This window comes from Blennius ocellaris, assembly GCF_963422515.1.
Source record: "Blennius ocellaris genome assembly, chromosome: 10".
Taxonomy (NCBI): domain Eukaryota; kingdom Metazoa; phylum Chordata; class Actinopteri; order Blenniiformes; family Blenniidae; genus Blennius; species Blennius ocellaris.
Window position 1 is genome coordinate 20,617,984 of NC_137659.1, and position 21,115 is coordinate 20,639,098.

General features: G+C 43.6%; 2 protein-coding genes across 2 annotated transcripts; one reads left to right on the top strand and one right to left on the bottom strand.

Annotated features, from left to right (window-relative positions):
- Positions 1-515: 515 nt before the first annotated feature.
- LOC308135341 (bcl-2-related ovarian killer protein homolog B-like) lies at positions 516-10,768 on the top strand. The gene is made up of 5 exons (XM_080503266.1): positions 516-775; positions 1,351-1,692; positions 3,199-3,327; positions 7,943-8,106; positions 9,759-10,768. Exons 2-5 carry the CDS (start codon positions 1,470-1,472, stop codon positions 9,882-9,884), a joined length of 642 nt encoding a protein of 213 aa, XP_080359392.1. The 5' UTR covers positions 516-775; positions 1,351-1,469; the 3' UTR covers positions 9,885-10,768.
- Positions 10,769-11,418: 650 nt separating this feature from the next.
- Positions 11,419-15,305, bottom strand: thap4 (THAP domain containing 4). Its single transcript, XM_080504001.1, has 5 exons — positions 15,174-15,305; positions 13,576-13,729; positions 13,308-13,417; positions 12,451-12,554; positions 11,419-12,273 (listed from the first exon to the last, which is right to left on the bottom strand). Exons 1-5 carry the CDS (start codon positions 15,286-15,288, stop codon positions 12,157-12,159), a joined length of 600 nt encoding a protein of 199 aa, XP_080360127.1. The 5' UTR covers positions 15,289-15,305; the 3' UTR covers positions 11,419-12,156.
- Positions 15,306-21,115: the final 5,810 nt, after the last annotated feature.

The following is a 21,115-nucleotide window of genomic DNA, read 5'->3' on the forward strand; positions in this document are numbered from 1 at the left end:
ATAATGTTATCGTAGGCTTTGCAGCCCAAAATTAGATTTGTTCGAGTTCTGTGCATTCAAAGTAGGACATCTCTATTTATGTCTGCTCTTCTTCGGTGGATTAAAAGTGCAGAAGTGGCCTCAGGTGGGAACACTTACATAAACTTTGTCAAAAGACCACGTCCCTGGTTCCACCTCGGCTCAACCCGCACTTTAACTGCTCAAATATGTCGCTTGTATCTGTGCGTCTGTAAACCGTCACTGTCTGAAGGGTTAACGTGACAAAAGAGAGAATAAATAGCTCCATTGACGATCTTCGCAGGTTAATCTTCACAGATTTGTGAATGAAAGAAAGAGTGTTGGTTTGTCTCCCTCCGTCCGCCGCGGTGAGGCGGTGCTCGCCGCTGAGGCTGGAGGCCGGGCGAGGCACCGCCTCACCCTCCGGACTCTTCCTTCGAACGAAACCAACACACCCGCGGAGCGCCAATGAGGAGGCGGAACAACAGGTGGGCGTCCTCGGACCAGCGGCTCTCGGCTGGTTTAGTTCAGGGAAACAAGCGGACCGGGATGACCATGCTCCTATTAGGCTGAAGAAGTTATCATTTTAGGAACGTTATTCCTTTTTTTTGTTTGTTTGTTTGTCCTTCGGAGATCCCTCTTTTTATGAGGTCCGGAGACACTCCCAGGAGCCGCTTTCATACACGGTATATTATTTATAAATCGGAGGAGATCCCTTATCGGACACTAATTGTGATATCATGGGAGGTGACAAATCCCTGTGGCGATAATGTTTAAGGTAAGCGTGTTTTTGCCCCCATACAGATTGTTATATGACATGTTATTGAGGTTTCAAGTTTATCAAAACGATTTAACGGATTACACATATTTAAAAATAAGAAGTCTGGATACAGTCATTATTACTGCCCTGCCAGTATAATATTCCTCATGTCATCTTGTGCTATCAGACCTTGTTGTTGCATAATCCAAGAAGTGTAGCAATATCTTGACTATCCCACCATGTGACTCACAACAATAACGCCTCCATCATATTGTTATGTAAGTTTCTGGTCTTGTTTTAGACCCTGGACGTCTTTGACACCCACTTTTCTTATACAATTTATTTGTTGCTGTCATTCACTGAATTAAACTGAATGTCTTTATTGGCACTGTATGTTACCCTATAACTTGGTTTCCTGACACCGTGTTATTTAAAAAAACTAACAAAAAACCCATCACTAAACAATCATTCTGACCTACAATGTACTTGTAGAACTTCTTTACCATAGATGAATTTAGAAGTAATGATTTCAGATCATTTCAGATCAAATGTTCATTCATTTTTCAGTAAACCCTGGTTAATTATCTTCACAGCTTCCACATTTTGAACCTTGAACCCTGTTCCTCTGCGGATAAAGAGAGGACACGTGGAGACGGCAGTGATTCAGAGAGGTCAGCAGCCCTCTGACCCAGTTCCTCCCTGTCGGAGTGACATGGAAGTTCTGCGCAAGTCTTCTGTGTTTGCTGCAGAGGTGCTGGATGTGTTCGACCGGTCGCTGAGCGACAAAGAGCTGGTGTCCCAGTCCAAGGCGCTGTGCAGAGACTACATCCTGTCCAGACTCAACCAGAATGGACTGGGATGGTCCAAAAGTGAGATCAACTTTTCTCCGACCAACGCGGCACTCGCTGAGGTGTCTATGGTGCTTTTGTGTCTTGGTAAGAAGACAAACCCTTGAATATTAACAGGCAATGAAGGTTTCAATATTAAAAATAGCATTTTCCTCTGGACATAAAGCTTCACACATTCACTAAAACAATGAAGTTGCTGATCTTCACACGAGTTCACAGCCGAACCTTATCAACTTTAGTTTAGCTATCCACAATATTCCCATGTTTCTTCTCATTGTACAGGCAATACCAACCTGACGCCATGTTTTCTCCACAGTAGTGGTCTAGTTGCTGTGTTATTCTTGAGATGTGGTGTGAAGAATTGGTTTGGTCCATTAGAGGATGTCATGTAACAGCGATTGTGGATCTTTGTGGGTTTATTGACGTGAAACTGTATATTATAGCCAACATTTTAATCATGCCTTTCGCCCACCATATGCAGAGATTGGCTCTTGTTATACATGCAACCCACATTTGGATAAAGGGACTATAGAAGATAGATGGATCTGATGGGCATCGGCGCCTGGATAAGGCTGACATGAGACATTTTTAATCTGATAGAAATGATTGTACATTACAAACCACGTTTAGTTTGTGCTTGAAGGAGTACGTTCAGCTGGCTGTACTATTGTTGCACTAAAATACATTTGTTCGATAAGACACATGCCTCAGACAGCGCAACTGTAATTCCCATACACAGCCTCCTCTGTACTGAATGCTCTGTGCTATTATAAGCGCGGTCCAGATGATGAGGTAAACATTATGTCTGAGAACAGCCTGAACCGACCACAGCTGAATCACACAGCTTTTTGTATTGAGAACGTGTGATTTAAAAAAAAAAAAAAGAATGTTCGATGATATTTATTAGTTTGTATCCATCAAAATGCAGTGAAGAAACTTAACTAGCGACTAACAAAAACTAATTGGACAAGTAACTGTTACTGTTAATAGTCTCTACAATTAAGATTCCCCATTGTTGTATTTTATTATTGTTGTAACACAAAATGTGTAACTGGCTGTTAATCTATCGATTTCAGTTGAAAGTAGTATAATAGAGAAAGTTGCTTTTTTTGGCTCATACTAATTTGCAGCTGCTGATGCTTGACGGCTACAGTTTTAATGTTACAGTTACAAGGACAGATTCAGGATTAGTGAGGCAATATGTGTCCAGTAAATGGGAGTTCAGGGATTTGATATGGCCACAAAAGTGTCAGAACAGTGAGACGGCAACTGCTTCTAGACGCAACCGAAGTAATGAACTCACAGAAACCTCAGTAATCTTAACAGAATCGGTGATTTGATGACGCCAGTCAGCTATGCCACCAAGAGTGTTCCAGTTATTGACTATTCCCACACCACTTGCTGGCAAGTGTCTGTACAGTGTTATTTTCTAACTGATTCATCCCTGACCTGCAGAAGAGGTTGGATAAAACCGCATGCATCTGCTTTTGACGGCAACACATCCATCTTTTGTCGTTTCATTCAGTCGGCCAGTTGCGTGCTTCCTCACAGACTTTTCTCCTTTTTTGTCTCTCCTCTTCCTCTGTTGCGTAGGCGACGAGCTGGAGTGTATACAGCCCAGTTTGTACAGGAACGTGGCGCGGCAGCTCAACATTTCTGTTTCCATGGAGAACATGGTGTCGGATGCCTTCATCGGCGTGGCAACAGAAATCTTCTCCACAGGTACAAAAAAAAAAAACCCCCAAGGTGTCGATTAAAAACGATCCGGGTGTGATTTGTGAAGACGCCCGAGCGTCACGATCTTACCGATGCCTTTTCCAGCAGCAACTCTTTGTTGTGATGAGACCTCATGTTCAAACACACCATTTCTGCATTGAGTTAAATCCGTGTGAGATGAATCTAAACTCTAAGCTTTGTCAGCATTATGATCGCTGGGAGGAGAAGTGAAAATACTTTGTCTCTCTATCATTTCTCCTATTAGTGGGTGTAATATGTTGGGCAACAAGGGAACATTTTGTCCTCAACGTGTTGGAAACATGAAAACAGAGAAAAGTGTACGGATTTGAGTGAGTTTGACAGGGTGGGGTGTTCATGGTCTGCAGTGGTCTATATGTCAGGCTCCTTGATGCACGCTGGGGGCGAAGGCTGTCCTGTGTAGTGGAGCTACTGAAGCTCAAACCACTGCAGATGTTAATGCGGGTCTCCATAGGAACATCTCCAAATACAGTTTGTTGCATCTGGGGAGCAGACGGGAGTCGTCCACCTCGATCACTACTCGGAGACAAAATATGTATGACCTCTGCTTGCAGTGGACCACTGATGGAGGCAGTCGGTGATTTAGTGGGGATGGTTCAGTGGTTCTCTTCAGGTCCATCTGGCTGAGAGGAGCTGAGTGGAAGTGAATCAGGCGTGGGAGGAGTTAGACGTCATCTAAAATACATAATTAGCCCTACATCTAGTTTTCTATGTTTAGACCCATTGTTTGCTAAACTGAGTGCTACTTTATTCATTTAACAAAAATAAATAACAACAAAAACTACAGTTTTGAGGTTGCAGTGGAAGCACAACAATGCATTAATGATCGCTTAATCGTTGCTCTTCTCTTCAGGCTGTGGTGGGCTGGAGGGAGAGACGCTCTAGAGATGTTTAAGAAAAGCCATCCACAATTGTTTTGATCAAGTTTTTCATGAAAATTATTAAAACCAACATTAATCCGAACAGTTGATATTTGCATGTTCACTTGTACCATTTCATAGGTTTTCTTAAGGTTCTTAATACCACAATCCAAACACATGCATGTTGGTTTAATTGGTCACTGAGTTTAATTTGCAAGTGTTGGATTGGCAAACGAAAAAAAAATGATTAGTCCTTTCTTCCAGTATCGGCTGGATTTGACTAGATCCCCATCAACCAAATATAAATAAACCAAAAAAAAAAGTATTTTCAAGGTAAATATTTACCTTGAAATGTGTAAAAACTGAATGAATACTATGCTTAAAACTGATGGAGAGCTTATTTAGAGAAGGACTATATAAATGATATAGAATGAATAATTAATCTGCACTGAAGGAAACATACTCACAGTTACAGACTATTTAGTCATTGATTAACCTCAATATTATTCATTTTGACTATGAGAGAGAAGCTGGAGTACCCAGAAAAAACAACCCCCCCCATCCATTCATGTAGAAAATATGTAAACTTCACACGGAGTCAACAGCCGCAAACCACTGCAACACTGAGCTGCGTTTGATGCATTTGCCAACATGTGCTTGCAACAATTTGATTTTTGGGTTACTTTGGTGCATATTTAGATCCCGAAGGAAAAGAGAGAGGTAGGACAAGAAAAAAAAAAAGTCTAATTCGATTTGGCGGTTGGTTGTCTAACTCTCAATTTGTGGTTGGATCACAAGGGTGTTTCACTGCTATTCAGTTTCTGTTCCATCTCCAACAATCATAAACAAACTTGTGTGGTTGTCCCTAAATGTTGGGTATTGTCGTGTGCATTTAGAAACGGCAGCACGTCGGGATTAACGGTTTCTTAATAGTTACATTATTGTTTCAGGTTGTTTCATCAGCCTGGTCCTCCTCTTGTATTTGTTTGTGCTCGTCTGAAACTTGCACTGATCTTTTACACGAGTTGCCTTGACAACTCGCTTCATGCGCTATTCAAAGCAGCAGTGACATTTTGTAACAGTCGGCTAGAAAGCGTGAGTTGATCTTCTCTCTGAAGGCCTTGGGGGACAGATTAAACGGTCCGGCCGCACGATCAACTCAAATCTGACAAGATGCCAGGAGGAGATCAAAACCAGACTTGCCCAACATAACGTTCGTGCTCTCCGTCTGGCTGAAAATGCGCTTTTGACGTCACGCAAGTGAAGTTTCTGGGAGCACCGTGGGATTCCTCCTGAAGAATAACAAACCAGTGAACCCAGGCTGCTCTAACCTTCTGGGTTGAAACCTGGATATAAATAGTAAGGCTAGTTTGTTTTCCTGCTTTTAAATCTGTCATTTTTAAGTTAGTTTTTTTTTTTCTTTAAACCCAAAGAGAAACGGCTTTTTCCTTGCATTATAGTCACATAAACCTATCTATTGTAACAGTATGAGAACTAATAAACAAGTGCAAAATCTCCCATAATCCCACCTGTTATTGGGTTGGAGTCCTTCAGCATCAAATTAATGTTTGAAGCAAAAAAAACAAAAAAAAAAACAGCAAGAATTTGAGGAGTTTGACGAGTGCCAATCTAATCTGTGTCCAAAGAAGGAAAAACTGCAAACCAGCAACAGAGTCATGAGCTGCCAAGGCTCACTGATGCATGATGGGAGGGAAAGCTGAACCGTGAGAGCCAGTCCAACAAACGAGCTACTGCACCTCAGATGGCTGCAGAAGTTAAAGTTGGTTCTGGTGTCAGAACCCACTGCCTGGGTCTGGATCTCCCAATTCCCATATGTCCCATACCCGTCAGAATGTCCATGCTGACCCCTGTAAACATACTGAAAGCACCAACGATGGAACACATGACATGCTCTGATGAATCATGTCGTCTTCTATATCACATGGATTGCCTGAGGTACACCTTGCACAAGGATCACAGGGAACAGGGCGAGCAGATCCAAGCAGTGTGACACCTTGTGCAGTGTCATGCCGGGAAAGCTCGGATCCCGTTGTCTCTTCTGATGTTATTTTGATGCATATTGGCTATTTAAGCGTTGCTGCAGACTGTGGACGGACTAGAAATGGTATCCACTGAAAGCAGTGCTGGAAAATTTGCCTACCAAAAGTGGAATGATTCCATAATTATTTGGGGAGCACAAAAATAATAAGTTTGAGGTGTTCTAAGTCCATCAGTGTGATTTGCTGAACACATGTTTTTGATCCATTTGATCACAACTTAACTTGGAGGATCGTTTGCGATGATCTTGGTGCCAGATTTCACCGCACACCTTCAGGGGTCTGGTGGAGTCCACGTCTTGGCTGGGCACTTTGACGTGGGATTGCGCAATATTAGACAGGCGGTCTCCGTGTTATTTTTCTCCTGAAATGGTCCAGTCGCCATCTGCGCCGTGCTGCAATTCAGTAAAATGCAGATTGCTCTTCTCTCCATCATTCTTCTCCCGCACTCCCACGCCCGTCCCGTCGTTATTCCGCCCTCCTCTCCTCCAGCTTGAGCCTGGACAATCTGGCCTCTATTCTTGGCTGGCTTCTCAGTGGGGAGCGAGACATGACGTGCTCTGACAGTTTCCGTGGACACTTATCTTGTTTAAGCTCGCCCAGAGCCGTATCCTCTTATAGCCACAGTCAGACACTGGAGGTCAGCTCCGAGGAAGAGGCCAATGCTATTAGCTTCAGCGCGGCATCACTCACGGCCATTGTAACAGTGCCAACTTCTCTGGAAACCAAACTTTCAAAATTTTCAATGCATAACCGCGTTCAGACCTCGATGCTGAATTTACATCTTGCACAGTCCTATAAAACATCTTATCAGCCACATTAACACAAACACTCAGGTTTGTTGACTTAAACCGGGTATTGGCTTTATTTCAGTACAAGGTTCACCAGCTGCCCCACATTCTTTACGTCAGGTTAGAGAATATGTAACAGACTCACAGGGAGGAGAAGCCTCACCGTGGGTGAGCTCCATCGAAAGCAGCAGAAGACTAGGAGCACAAAATGATTAATCAATCCTGGTCCGGAAAGTTGATTTTAACTTATCAAACAAACATTCAGTGACTCTAACCACAGTTAATTTGGAAATGTATAAGAAATTTGTAATGTTCACATTCCACATATGAATGAGAAAATGCAGTGTGATTAAACTAGACGGTGTTTGTGCACTGGGCGACTTCACATTTTTGTGTATACGTGACCTTTATTTACTTTAAAAACTTGCTTGTACACGCACGCTTTAAACTCGGATGTGAGGTGGAGTAGGAATGTGTGAACGAGAAACAAGAATACAATCACCTCTCCCAAATTCATCTAGACATTTCTCTCACAACTTTATAGAATTACTGCAAGCATTTCTCGGGGAAGATCTGAATTATTTACAGTTTGCCCTCATAAAACTAATGAAGTTTAAATACAGGTCCATATTTGAGTAAAATTTTGTTTTTTTGGTGGGTTTTTTGCATCTTTCAATACGGTAACTTGCAGAAAATGTATGTCGACGCATTTTTTTCAGCTTGTACACGGGATATCTTTAACCCTTATTAAACTATTGAACGTATGAAACACTATAGCAACTTTGATCATTGTCATCAGTGCATACAAAGCTCTTTGGAATAGAAAATGAAGAAGCGATTGAGTGTAACTGATTGTCTTCGTTTTGGCTTGCAGGAATAACGTGGGGCAAGGTGGTGTCCATGTACGCCGTGGCTGGAGCCCTGGCAGTGGACTGCGTCAGACACGGCCATCCCACCACGGTGCACATTATAGTGGACAGTCTGGGACAGTTTGTCCGCAAGTTCCTGGTTCAATGGCTGAAGAGACGTGGAGGATGGGTAAGTGTCCACTGACGCTTGTTAATCGTCGATGATCACTGAGATTATGCTGTTGTGGCGGCCGCAACGGCAAAACATCTTCTCATCCGTCTTCTTGAAGAACACAAAGTTCTCATAATAGCACAAATGGCATTGTGTTTTCTACCATTGCTTCAGAAACTCATCCAATTTCAGTACCACCAGTGAGCCAGACTCATGCATTTAACTATTATATAAAGTCATTTACCTCATGAGGAACCACATTCCCGGAGCAGAAGGGTTTATTCTTGCTTTCATAAGGTCCTCTGTCCTTGATGTCTTAACCCCTTCCCTTCTCCAACACATGTGATTATAAAGAAGAGGTTGTTATCAGTCGTTCTGCAGAGCTACATGATGAGACATTAATTAATCACATTCACTAATCTGAACAAAGGATGACTCTGGCCCTCCAGGACCAGAATACAACACTATTTATACACTGTTTGTGCCTTTTTACCCTGAAGATCATCCAAAAGTAATGATGCAGGGTTTAAAAAAAAAAAAAACCCCAAAAACCTTTTTAAACCACATTTTTATTTAATAATTGCAATCATTCCCTAAATATTGTAAATCTATGTGCATTTTAAGGTCAACATTACATGACTCCTCACATTAAATTAGTTCTTCCAAATGTCATTTATTTTAAAATAATACATTACAATCTGTACAATTTATCCCTCTGGTAGACCTAATGGATATTTTACAGCCGTTCAGTGTATAATTTATACCATCCAAGCCTATTCTACCCACTGTAGTCTCTCTAAATCCTCTGGGTTTAACTTAATTTTTTTTCGCATAGAAAAGTTTGTTGAAAATCTAAACACCGTTAGCGTAGAAGGAAGGGAAAAGCACCACATCTTATTTCTCAGTCTGACCAAATAGTGGCCATAAAAAGTATGTGAAACCTTTGGAATATCCTTGTTTTCTGTATTAGAAATGAACCAAAACGGTTGTAACAGTTCATCGTGAGTCGTTTTCAATAGTTTCATCTTTACAGAAGCAAACTAAGTTGAGTTGGCCGACCGATATAAAAATGTGTTGATATGCAGTGATTACTTTGTGTGTGGAGTTGCATGTTTTCCCTGAGATTGTGTAGATTTTTTTTTCATTTTCCTGCATTTTAAGGACATTATTGTTTCTGGCATGGGTAAGAGTCAAGTTGGTGAAGAATATTTTATAGAAACAATAATCACTCTGGAAACTTAATCTGGTGACCCACCCACCCAGACACAATTTTCACTCACATTTTTTTACGCATAATTTTGCTTTTTTTTTATGGAAACAGACTTTCTTTTTGCCCAAAGGTCATAAAATGTCTAAATGTTGAGATTTTCAGTTTGAATGGGACTAGCTGGAGTTTGTGCACAGCCAAGACTACCGTACTTGTATCGTATCTCATAAAGGGCCGGGGTTCTATCACCAGGGATGGTTTGTGTGGGCTGCACAGAGGTGATGATATTTTTATTTTATTGCTCTCTGCTGCTTGGGATTTCCATCACACTGCTGCAGACACTATTATAGATCGTTATGTATTGTATACACTATTTACCAGTTCAGTTGCAGATAGAAAACCACATAATAGCAGGTTTGGGTAAATTTATCCATTTAGTATTTTCTGTTTTCCCCCCCCCCAGACGGAGATCACAAAATGTGTAGTGAAGAGAGACCTGACCCCCGAACAACACTGGCTGTCCTCCGCCGTTGAGTCCCTGAAGTACTTCCTCACCACGATGTACGTCTACATCATGAAAGAGCCGTGAGCTTCGGGCCTCAAACTCTGACTTGTCAGTGGGGAAAAAACAAGAAAAAAAAAGAAAGGAGACGTGTCGTCGTCATTGATGGGGATTGAACCTGCGTTGAAGAATGGCCATCGACTAATGTCTCATCAGCAGCGTGTCTTTGTTTGTTTCCCCTGCTGTCGGATGAGTCTGTGAATCTCGTTCATTCCCAGGGTGATATTCCAGAGCATTAAATAGCAGCGTCTGCATCAATCCGCCTCTCGTACGCATTTCCTCACTGCTTTACACCGGCGCAGTAAATCAGGCTTCTCCAGTGCTTTAACTATCATGTGAGATGATGTTTTTTGGATGTGAGAATGTGCATAACGCCGCCCAGATAAAGAGTCCGGCCGTTTAATGATGAAGGGGATTGATGGGCTGGAAATGAAGTTTATGCAATTTTAGCCTCCGATTTTTTGAGTGTGAAATGGGGCTAAAAGTCAGAAGCGAAGGATCGTCCGAGGGGCACTGTCGGGTGCTATTAACTGTTTAACCTTCATGGGGTGAATCGTTTGTTCTTTACCAAAGCACAAACGAGCATTTCTCTTACCAAATATGATCAAGAAAAATGACCTATTAAGCATACTGGTGTGATTTGACACTGAAACAAAGGGTCTCATCGGCCCACCTTTGGCCAAAGAACTGAAAAACAGGGGAATGGAACATGTTGAATGTCCACATTTATAGATTGTGATTTATTTTTTAACTCTGTAAATACTTTATTTATAATTTCTTTTTCTTCTACTTTTGATGACAACTCGGACCATTGCAGTATACAGAACGTTGCTACATCGGCTCTCCCGGATGAACGTATGCGATCGGTGTCACTTTTACAGTGTTCATTTGTAAATGTGTGTGTGAATGTTTTTTTTAAACCCACAATAAAGTTGAAATCATCACCGACCGGTTTCGTTTTGATTATTTTTATCTCGGTGTTCCGATGCGTTTGCAGCTACAGATCAATTGTTATCTTGGAGACTCTTTGTGGAGCCACTCGTCTTTCACTTTCAATTCTCTGGCTCACCTACATTCACCTGCTCAGAAAACCCGATTAGAGTTGGCGTGTGAATTTTATTTTGCAAGAATTGAGTGAGCCTTCTAACTTTGACAGTAAATGTGGGCCCCAACAAATAATTCCATAGCAAAGAGATGTCCTTCACGTTTATCTACGTGACAAAGTGGAGTAAATAGTTTAATTGTGTCATTTGTTCAATTCTTCCACTCTGGTCATGTGTGCATTTGGGATGGTCAAACTATCAAATGCTTAACTATCAGCCCAGTTAAATATATTGATGCAACCTTTATTCAACCAGTTAAGAATACAGTACAAGCTATAGAAATGTACTGACTGAATTTTGTCGTACGTAAACCCATAACAGCTGCAGGGATATTTAATTGAATGGAACTGAAACAATTTTTTTTTAAATAAAATGTACTTTCAACAAGTATCTTGAATGATGATGAATTGTAATTCCTGAGCTGAAGACAGAAAAGAAACCTTCAAGCGACTGGTGGTTTAAAAATTCACATTTTAATATAGGCGCATTTTTTCCCCCTGACGTGACCGTTTCATCATTTCAACAAAGACATGACTTGAACAAAAAGCACACGGCGTGTAGCTCCGTTCCACACAGATGTTATGTAAGCCGAGCAAACAGTTTCTTTTAATAAATCCATTATACACACACGTACGAGCACACACCCTTTACCGTCTCTCCTCGAAGACAGGAACCAAACTTGGACATCCTTGAGCACACAAAGGGAACAGTGACCGTAAATGGTCATATTTTCTACCCTGAAAATAACCTTATACTAATAACAGCATCACATAACTAACCTCTGCGAACCCCACACTCAAAAGTACAGTGCATTGACTCTGGGACAAGCAGCTGTGTTCGCTCACAATCCTAAAATAGTGCAAAATAAGAATGGAGGGCATGTTGTCCATTATTTCTGTGTAAGTCAGGTTGTATAGTTTAGATTATCAACAAGATGTAAAGAGCAACAATTTAATAACAGTGCAAAATAAAGTTGTTTTTTTTAATGAATTCCTTGATTACATGTCTGCTCTGCTCTATTATTGCTCTGGGAGGTTATGTAATGCAAGATTTACTGAATGTTTAGCAGGTATGCAACACCATAACTCATTTCCCTCTCCCAGCGACAAGCGCACGCTCCGGCAGAGCCGCACAGCTGCTCATGATCAGGGATTTTTTCGGAGCGTTTCCAGACTCCAGACTCGCTGCTTGTGGGGTCAGGATGACCGATGATAGGTGATGTGCAAGTGCTGCATCAGTGGCTGGTCGCCGGTTGCCATGGAAACCGTCTGCTCCAGCTTCCCGTCTGGTCGGAGCTGGAACACTCGACGAATCTGAGGGACGGGAAAGAGCAGGCGAGGTCACCGGCGGCAGCGGAGTTATTTTCTGAAGAAAACAAGCTTCAGACGGGAGTTTTGATGACTGTTTTTTTTTTTTTTTTTTTCTTCTTCTTCTGTTGACAGTGACTCACAAATGGTTTAAATCTAAAGATGGTCTCGACGGGGCTGTACCTGCTGCACATGAGGCTCCTTCGCGAAAGAGACTCGAGCGATAGCGTGGGTCTGCAGGTTGAGCTGCTGCCCCGTCAACTCCCCCTCCTCAATCTCCACCAGACCTGCACTGACACAAACAAGAGTCACACACCAAAGCTGCATTTGTTTCATACCTGTTCCATAAAGTTTATTATCATTTGATTTAGCCAATAAAATAATTAAGATTTTGAATACAGCCTAGAGAATTTGAACCTGCCATATGCCAAATGAGAAAATCCTTCAGTTTGTAGGAGCCTTTAAGCTCATTTAAATATTCACACCTGTCTTTTTCAAATGTGAGACGAGAGTAACAACACACAAAATTCGGAACATGTAAAGTCGCAAAATGCGGATGAAGTCAATCAAAAAAGGAGATTTGTCCCGCAAAAGACATTCACGTCTGTTTATTGACAGTAAAACACGTAGCCCGAGTAGTCGATCACAATTTGAAGAAACTGAGGACAACTAATCAAAAATAAATCAAATAAAACAAACTTCAACATCATTAAAAGTCAGTCTAATATTGTACTTTAATAAGCCACTACTTTTTTTTCTTTTTTTTTTTATACATGTTTTGAACCCTGCGGCGGACCACTCGGCTTTTTAAGGGTTAACAGCTTCATGCTGCCAATATGCAGGTACATCATATAATTCAGACATTTCTTTTTTCTTTAAAAAATTTGGCGGGTGCGCTCAATTGTCCGGAAATCACGGTAATCAATAAAAATGTACTGGAACTAATGTAGGAATTCATGAGAGGTGACTTTGCTCCATTGTGGTTAAGTGAAGTGGTTATAATTCAAAATATACCTATTAATTATCTTATTTTAGCGTACCTGAGTTCTGTGCAATGATGAAAGCCACTCTGTTGGTGCCCGGCTGCATGCGGATGAAGCCGCTCTCTCTGTGCAGAGGCTTTCTGGACTCTGCGTGAAACGCATTGAACCTGTCAGACACAACGTGGACACGGGTGAAGAATCGTGTGGAAGAACAATATTATTTGTTTGTTGTAATGCTGACCTCTCCTCGTGAAAATTCCTCTCATATTTTGAGGATCTCTCCATATTTAAGGTGTAACTTTCACATTTCCGAGCGACGGCTTACATGAAGTTGATGACTGGTTGTCCAACGTGGCTGAAGTTCAGTGTCTCAGTGTAGTGGAAAGGTTTGATGCTGGGAAAGCAGCCCTCTCCAGGTTCGTCGCTCTCCCAGGTACCCAGGAGCCAATCCAGGGCGAGGACAGCCGGGTTCAGTTCCACTGGCAAAACACAAAGTCAAAAGCTGCATCACTAAAACAAAGGCAAGTGGTTAAAAACTAAACCCATCTTAAATAACGTGAAAGGACAGAGTACTTGTCTGTGACGTGCAAAGCATGTATTAATAAACAGGAAATGAAAACTATAAACATTATAAAAGTATTGTCACATCACTTCTTTAAAGTTTTAGTGTCAATAAAAGCAATATACATAAAGAAACTGCACTCAAATAATTTCAGTGACACAGTTCACCTCCATGTTTGTATATCTTTTCTGTATGTACCCCTTCAGTATGTAAATGTTTGGATACCACTTCCGTTTGCAAACGATTACAAATAGCTCACAAAAGTATGTAGATATTAGGTTTGTGCAGAACCTAAAGACGTGATCCAGTGCAATCATTTGTATCATAGCACATGAGAGCCATTCATCTGGGTTGGATGTGTGGAGTTTGCATGATCTCACTAGTTAATCCAGGTTCCTCACAAATCCCCAAAACATGCTTGCTATTAGTCCTGCACATACACACAGAATGAAAACATGAAAATCTACAACATCTACAACATGCAGAGTGAAAACTTCAATTTCCCATTTACTAAATTTACACAGTGAAACTTTTTTACAGTTTCACTGAGACAGTTGGTGTAACAGTAAATGAGGCAGTAGATGGGGTAAAATGGAAGGAGATGATCCGATGAAAGGAATGGACGAAAGAAAGAACAGAAGTCACCTCTAATGCACCCAAAAGGTCCCAAACACAGATCCACTTGCACTATTTGTTTTTAATTCTAAATATCCTGAAATGCATATCGACGTTTCCCCAAATCCTGCAGCCTACACGTATTGCCATGGCCTTCCTTCAATCACACCCAATGCAAACACTGCCGCAGTAATGCAAACTGATGAATCACCGCCCAGCTCTGCAGAAACCTGACCACAGCTCATCATGTTAGATCAGGTGCGTCTCAGCAGACAGAAACAGAAAACAATGCAGAGCAGCAGGAACAGGACTGCTGAAGGGAGTCCATTCACTCCGGATGAGGAGGGAACACTGAAGACCTCAGCCTGACCTTAAACCTCCACTCCTGAATATGACAAGCAGAGGCTGGTTTGTAAAAGTCACGGGGAGGAAAACACTGGAGCGAGGAAATGCGTTGTATGTGCAGAAACGCACAGAAATCAAAGATGACATGCTCTTCGTCCTTTGAGAAAAGCAACACGGGAGGTTCAGTTCGCCATTCGGCTTAACGAACACCAGTGCACACGTTAATTTATCCACTTTTACGGTGATTAACTTAAAAAAAAAAAAAAAAAAAGGTTTCATTTCTTCACAGAGCGCTGGTGTCGTAAATCAACACCTCTCGCGACATTCACTGCTGATCGTTGATCTATTTACGTCACTATCGCTGTATTTAGTGTCGGAATCTAAATAAACATTTGACCTACCCGTGTGACTGACAGGACACGCCATCGACGAAGTAAATTGCACTTTAGAGGCCTGAGAAAACGTCACAGTACTCCGAAGTGCAGGAATAAAATCACTAAACGCGAAGGTCTTCATGCGACGTGACGTTTCGCGACGCATCGCAAGGAATCATGGGAAATGGAGTTGATTTAGTGAGGAAACGAGAGGCGTCAAGAAATATATCAACCTTCATGGATAGAACCTTCTTCTTCCTCTCCCGCATTGTCTTTGTTATACTTTTTAACTTTGAAATCATTGAAAGCATTAGTGTTTTATTAAAAAGTGAAAGTACTGGTATAAGTGGAATGGCTGATAATAAAAAAAAAAAAGAAAGTTAAAAGATGGTTAAAGAAAAAGAATTAGAATTATCACCAGAATTAGTCAAGAAGCATATTAAATAATGTGTGTCATGTTGATAGAAATACTTGTGGCATTTTCCGTTAAGAGTGAATAGTTTTGATATTACGAAGTGAAGTGCTATTGTGCCTCGCATTGTATAAATACAGTTGTATTGCCAAATGTTACATTAGCTTATACCCAATTCTGTAAAGTTCCCAGTTGATTAGAGCTCAGTTGTATTTTGGCCACTTCCTAGTTCCTCATGAACACAAGGCCATATGTGGTACTTTATTGTGTCTTGTTCATTCTCCTGTGTTTGTGTGTGATGTTAAATGGCCATGTGATCTTCTACTGTTTCCAAAAAAAATATTTGTTAATTGCAGAAATTCTTAGTTCTCTGCATGTACTGTATCTCATCGTAAAGACGACGAGTGGTTTGCTGATATTACGGCGCTTATAGGTAGTGGGTGAGAGGAAGGGTGAGGCTCAGGGGCCAACATTAGTGACCCACCAGCTGTGGGAATCACACCAGCAAACTTTCCCATTGTCATGACTGTTCACGCTATGTATGATTTCCCCTCTCAAAGCCCTGAGTATTAAGTGTGTGTCTTCTCTGGACTGAATTCTTTTATTAGGTTTGACTCAGAGTGTTGGATGAACTGGTGACCTCTGCAGGATGTACACTGCCTTTGCCCACAACCAGCTGGGAATGGCTCCAATCACCCACAGCACTTTGGACAGTGGTGGGCCGTCGGGGCCTGCAAGGCCTTCTCTGCATGCCTAAGAAAAAGACCTGTATCACAGATTGATGTTGATTATATTTTGCCCTTGAATACTTATTAAATAAATCTAAATGGTCTGTCCACTTCTTCTCAGAGCTTAAAGACTTTTTGTACAGCATTTCTGCATGATAACATGGTTATTGTAGCCATAAAAATATTCTTGAGGCATGGATTGACTCAGACCAGCACTAGTGAAGGTTTGGGTCTGAAAAAAAAAAAAAACATAAAAAAAGAAAATGCGATAAACAGAAGCTCTTTATATATTGAACTTTATCTATCCATCTATTCTTTATTTACATTATTTACATTCTTCACACCGCCTGCTAGGCTTGGTACCAATGTTGCCAGATTGGGCTGTTTTCCCCCCAATTGAGCTATTTTTGTTTACATCAGGCCGGAAACAAATACATTGGTCTGGTTCATGGTACATGCAACTTTGTGGTTTTGGGCTGGTTTTTATTGCAATGGGCGGGTTCTAAGATGTGATTGGGCTGGAAACTGTAAATCTGATCTGGCAACAATGCTTGGTACGTCCTCCATCCTGTATCCAGAAGCTATCGGCTAATGCTCCGAGGCATTACGTGACAACGCCAAAAGAACGCCGTCATTATTATGATGAATCGATTTGAACAGTTCTAATTGTTGTGTTTAACTAAAGAACCCCAAAGCAGAGACAGGAGCAGGAGGCAAGTTGTACAGTTTATTTCACAAACTGAGGGTGGCAGGCAGTGGAGGCAGGGAGCTGGCCGACGAGGAGCAGGTCACCAGGAACGAGACTCCAGGAGAATCTGGACAGATGAGGAAACTGCATGTAAGCATTGTCCCGGCAAGTAAAACACAAAGTGCTTCCAAAACAAGAAGCTCTGTAACACTACCGAACAGGACGGAATTATCTGGCAGTGTGGTGCTGAGACATCCAGGCCTTCATACTGTGGTTGATTAGGTAACGACGTGCAGGTGTCTAGTCTGCAGCACCAGGAGGAGTCAGCCACACCCCCTGCCACACACTGCTCTGCTGCAAAAAGAACACAAAAAGGGGGGAGGGGGACAGCACACAAACCAAATCATAACAGCACCCTCCCCTCAAAGGGCGCCACCTGGCGACCCACCAGGTCTATCCGGGTGAAGAACATAAAAATCCCTAACGAGATCAGGGTCCAAAATGAAAGAGCGTGGAACCCACGAGCGCTCCTCGGGCCCATACCCCTCCCAGTCCACCAAAAATTGCAGCCCGCGACCCCGACGCCGGACATCCAACAGGCGGCGAACAGAAAAGGCCGGGTGGTCATCGACAACCCGGGGGGGTGGAGGGGGCTCGGCCGGAGGGCAAAGATCACTGGAGGAGACAGGCTTCAGGAGGGAGACATGGAAAGAAGGATGAATGTTCAAAGAGGAAGGCAATTTCAAACGGACGACCGTGGGATTGAGGACGCGCTCAATCTCAAACGGCCCAATGAATCTGGGAGATAGCTTTCTGGACTCGCACCGCAGAGGAATGTCACGTGTGGACAACCAGACTTTCTGACCAGGGCTGTAGTCAGGGGCTGGGACGCGGCGCCGATCCACCAGCATCTGGTTACGAGCCCTCGTTCGCGAAAGAGCAGCCCGGGCCTCCCTCCACACGCGTCGAGCCCTCCGCAGGTGTCCCTGAATGGAAGGCACTGACACAGCCCTCTCCTGTGTTGGGAAGAGTGGAGGCTGATAGCCGTTAGACGCCATGAATGGAGACATACCTGTGGCCGAGGAGATCTGGGTATTGTGCGAGTATTCGATCCAGGGGAGATGAACGGACCAAGAGGCAGGGTGGCTGGCCGTGACACAACATAAGGCAGCCTCCAGATCTTGGTTGGCCCGCTCAATCTGGCCATTGGTTTGTGGGTGATAGCCTGAAGATAAGCTCACAGTGGCTCCGATGGCACGGCAAAAGGCACGCCATACTCGTGAAACGAACTGGGGACCCCTGTCCGAAACTATGTCCTGAGGGAGTCCTGAACACATGCTCAACCATGAGATTAGCTGTCTCAAAGGCAGACGGGAGCTTGGGAAGAGGAACAAAGTGGGCTGACTTGGAAAAACGATCAACAATTGTTAAAACAACGGAGTTACCTTCTGACGGGGGAAGGCCGGTCACAAAATCAACTGCTATGTGGGACCAAGGGCGATGAGGTATGGGAAGTGGCCGCAGTAAACCAGCAGGGGGACGATGAGATGCCTTGTTGCGGGCACAGACGGAACAGGCTGAGACAAATTCACGTGTGTCGGCTGTCATAGATTGCCACCAAAAACGTTGTTGAAGCAGGGTCAGGGTGCGGTGGATACCGGGATGGCATGCGACCTTGGAGCCGTGTCCCCACTGAAGCACCACAGACCGAGCAGTAGGTGGCACAAACAGAAGCCCTGGTGGACACTCAGCAGGGGTGGGAAGGTGTCCCTGCGCCTCCTGAACTGTCTTTTCCACTTCCCAAGTGGCAGCTCCGACTATGCATGAGGAGGGTAGGATGGTGTCCTCTGGTGGATCTGCAGAGATGGCAGGAGTGAACAGGCGTGACAAGGCGTCGGGCTTCACATTTCTGGACCCCGGACGGTAGGTGAGTGTGAAGTTAAAGCGGCCCAGGAAGAGGGCCCACCGAGCCTGGCGGGAATTCAGCCTGCGGGCAGAGCGAAGGTAGGACAAGTTTTTATGATCAGACCATACCAGGAAAGGTTGAGAAGCCCCCTCCAGCCAGTGTCTCCACTCCTTGAGAGCCATGACGACGGCCAAAAGCTCACGATTGCCCACATCATAGTTCCTCTCTGCTGGAGTGAGTTGCCGAGAGAAAAAGGCACAGGGGTGCATCTTCTGATCGGTGCCTGACCGCTGAGAGAGCACAGCACCAACTCCAGACTCCGAGGCATCTACCTCCACCACAAACTGAGCTGAAGGATCAGCATGACATAAAACAGGTGCTTTAACCTTACAAAAGCGGCATCCGCTTCGGGAGACCAGGAAAAAGGTGCCTTAACAGAGGTAAGCTTGGTGAGAGAAGACGCAACTCTACTATAGTTGCGTATAAACCGTCTGTAAAAGTTCGCAAAGCCCAGAAATCTTTGGAGTTGTTTTCTGGTCGTAGGTGTGGGCCACTCATTCACCGCTGTTACCTTGGCTGGGTCTGTCTTGATTTGCCCCTTCTCCACCACAAATCCAAGAAAACTGACAGAGGACACATGAAAATCGCATTTCTCAGCTTTCACAAAAAGTCTATTTTCAAGGAGTCGCTGCAAAACCAATCTGACATGCTGAACATGCTCCTTAAGGTTGTTTGAAAAAATCAAAATGTCATCAATATAAACAAACACAAATCTGTTCAGCATGTCACGCAAAACATCATTAATAAGGCACTGAAAGACAGCAGGTGCATTTGTTAATCCAAACGGCATGACTGAATATTCAAAATGTCCAAGGGGGGTGTTGAATGCCGTTTTCCACTCATCCCCCTCCTTGATTCTGATCAAATGATAAGCATTCCGAAGATCCAGCTTGGTGAATACTGTGGCCTGATTAAGGGAGTTGAAGGCGGAATCAATGAGTGGAAGGGGGTACTTGTTCTTAACAGTTATGTCGTTTAGGCCCCTATAGTCTATGCATGGTCGTAGGGACTTGTCTTTCTTATCCACAAAAAAGAAACCTGCTCCTACAGGAGAAGAGGATGGGCGAATAAGTCCTGCAGCCAAACTCTCAGTAATATAAGTCTCCATTGACTCCCTTTCTGGTTTGGAGAGATTATACAACTTACTAGTAGGTAATGGAGCACCAGGTATCAGATCTATTTGACAGTCATAAGGTCTGTGAGGAGGCAGAGATGACGCTCGGTCCTTAGAGAAAACCTCTTTGAGGTCATGATACATAGACGGAACTACTGACAGGTCAATGGGCTTAGGAGTAGAAGGCGTGTGGAAACTAGTGGGTGGAACAGCTGCGTGTAAGCAATGGGAGTGGCAGAACAAGCTCCAATTAACAATGGATTGGGTGGACCAGTCTATGTGTGGGTTATGGAGTTTAAGCCAGGGAAGGCCCAATACAAGTGGAGCTGACGGAGAGGGAACTATGTAGAGAGATATTAATTCACAATGGTTACCGGAAACCAACAGGGACACTGGGACTGTACGGTGAGTTACACTGGCTAGCACTCTTCCATCGAGAGCATATACAGTCTTGGCCTCCGAGAGAGGTTCAGTAGGAACGTTGGCCTGGGAGACAAATTCAGAGTCTATGAAGTTCTCATCTGCACCAGAGTCCACTAAAGCTTGAACTGTGAGAGACATGGTGTTGAAAGACACAGTACCCCTGAGTTGAATGCGCTTGGCGGAGGGATCCATAGGAGTGTGGCTCACCAGCGCCCCTCCCGAGGCCGATGAGCCTGGTCTTTTGGCCGAGCGGAACAGTTGAGCAGGATGTGGCCGGCCTGGCCACAATAGAAGCAGAGTTCCTCCCGAAAACGGCGCTGACGCTCCTCCTGGGTGAGTCCCATTCTCCCGAGCTGCATGGGCTCCTCTGTGGTGTTAGCGTACCCTTGGGTAGGAGGGGCTGGTAGTTCCAGCGGGTGGTGAGGGGTCCTGGACTGGAAGGTAGGGACAGAGTGTCTGGACCTGACCCTTCTATCCCTGTGTCTCTCACGAAGGCGGTTATCCAGTCTAATAGCAAGCGAAATTAAGTCCTCTAGGTTAGCGGTCTCATCTCTGGCCGCCAGCTCGTCCTTCACCTCCTCACTAAGACCGCGAAAAAAAATGCCTTGTAGTGCCTTATCATCCCATCCACACTCTGT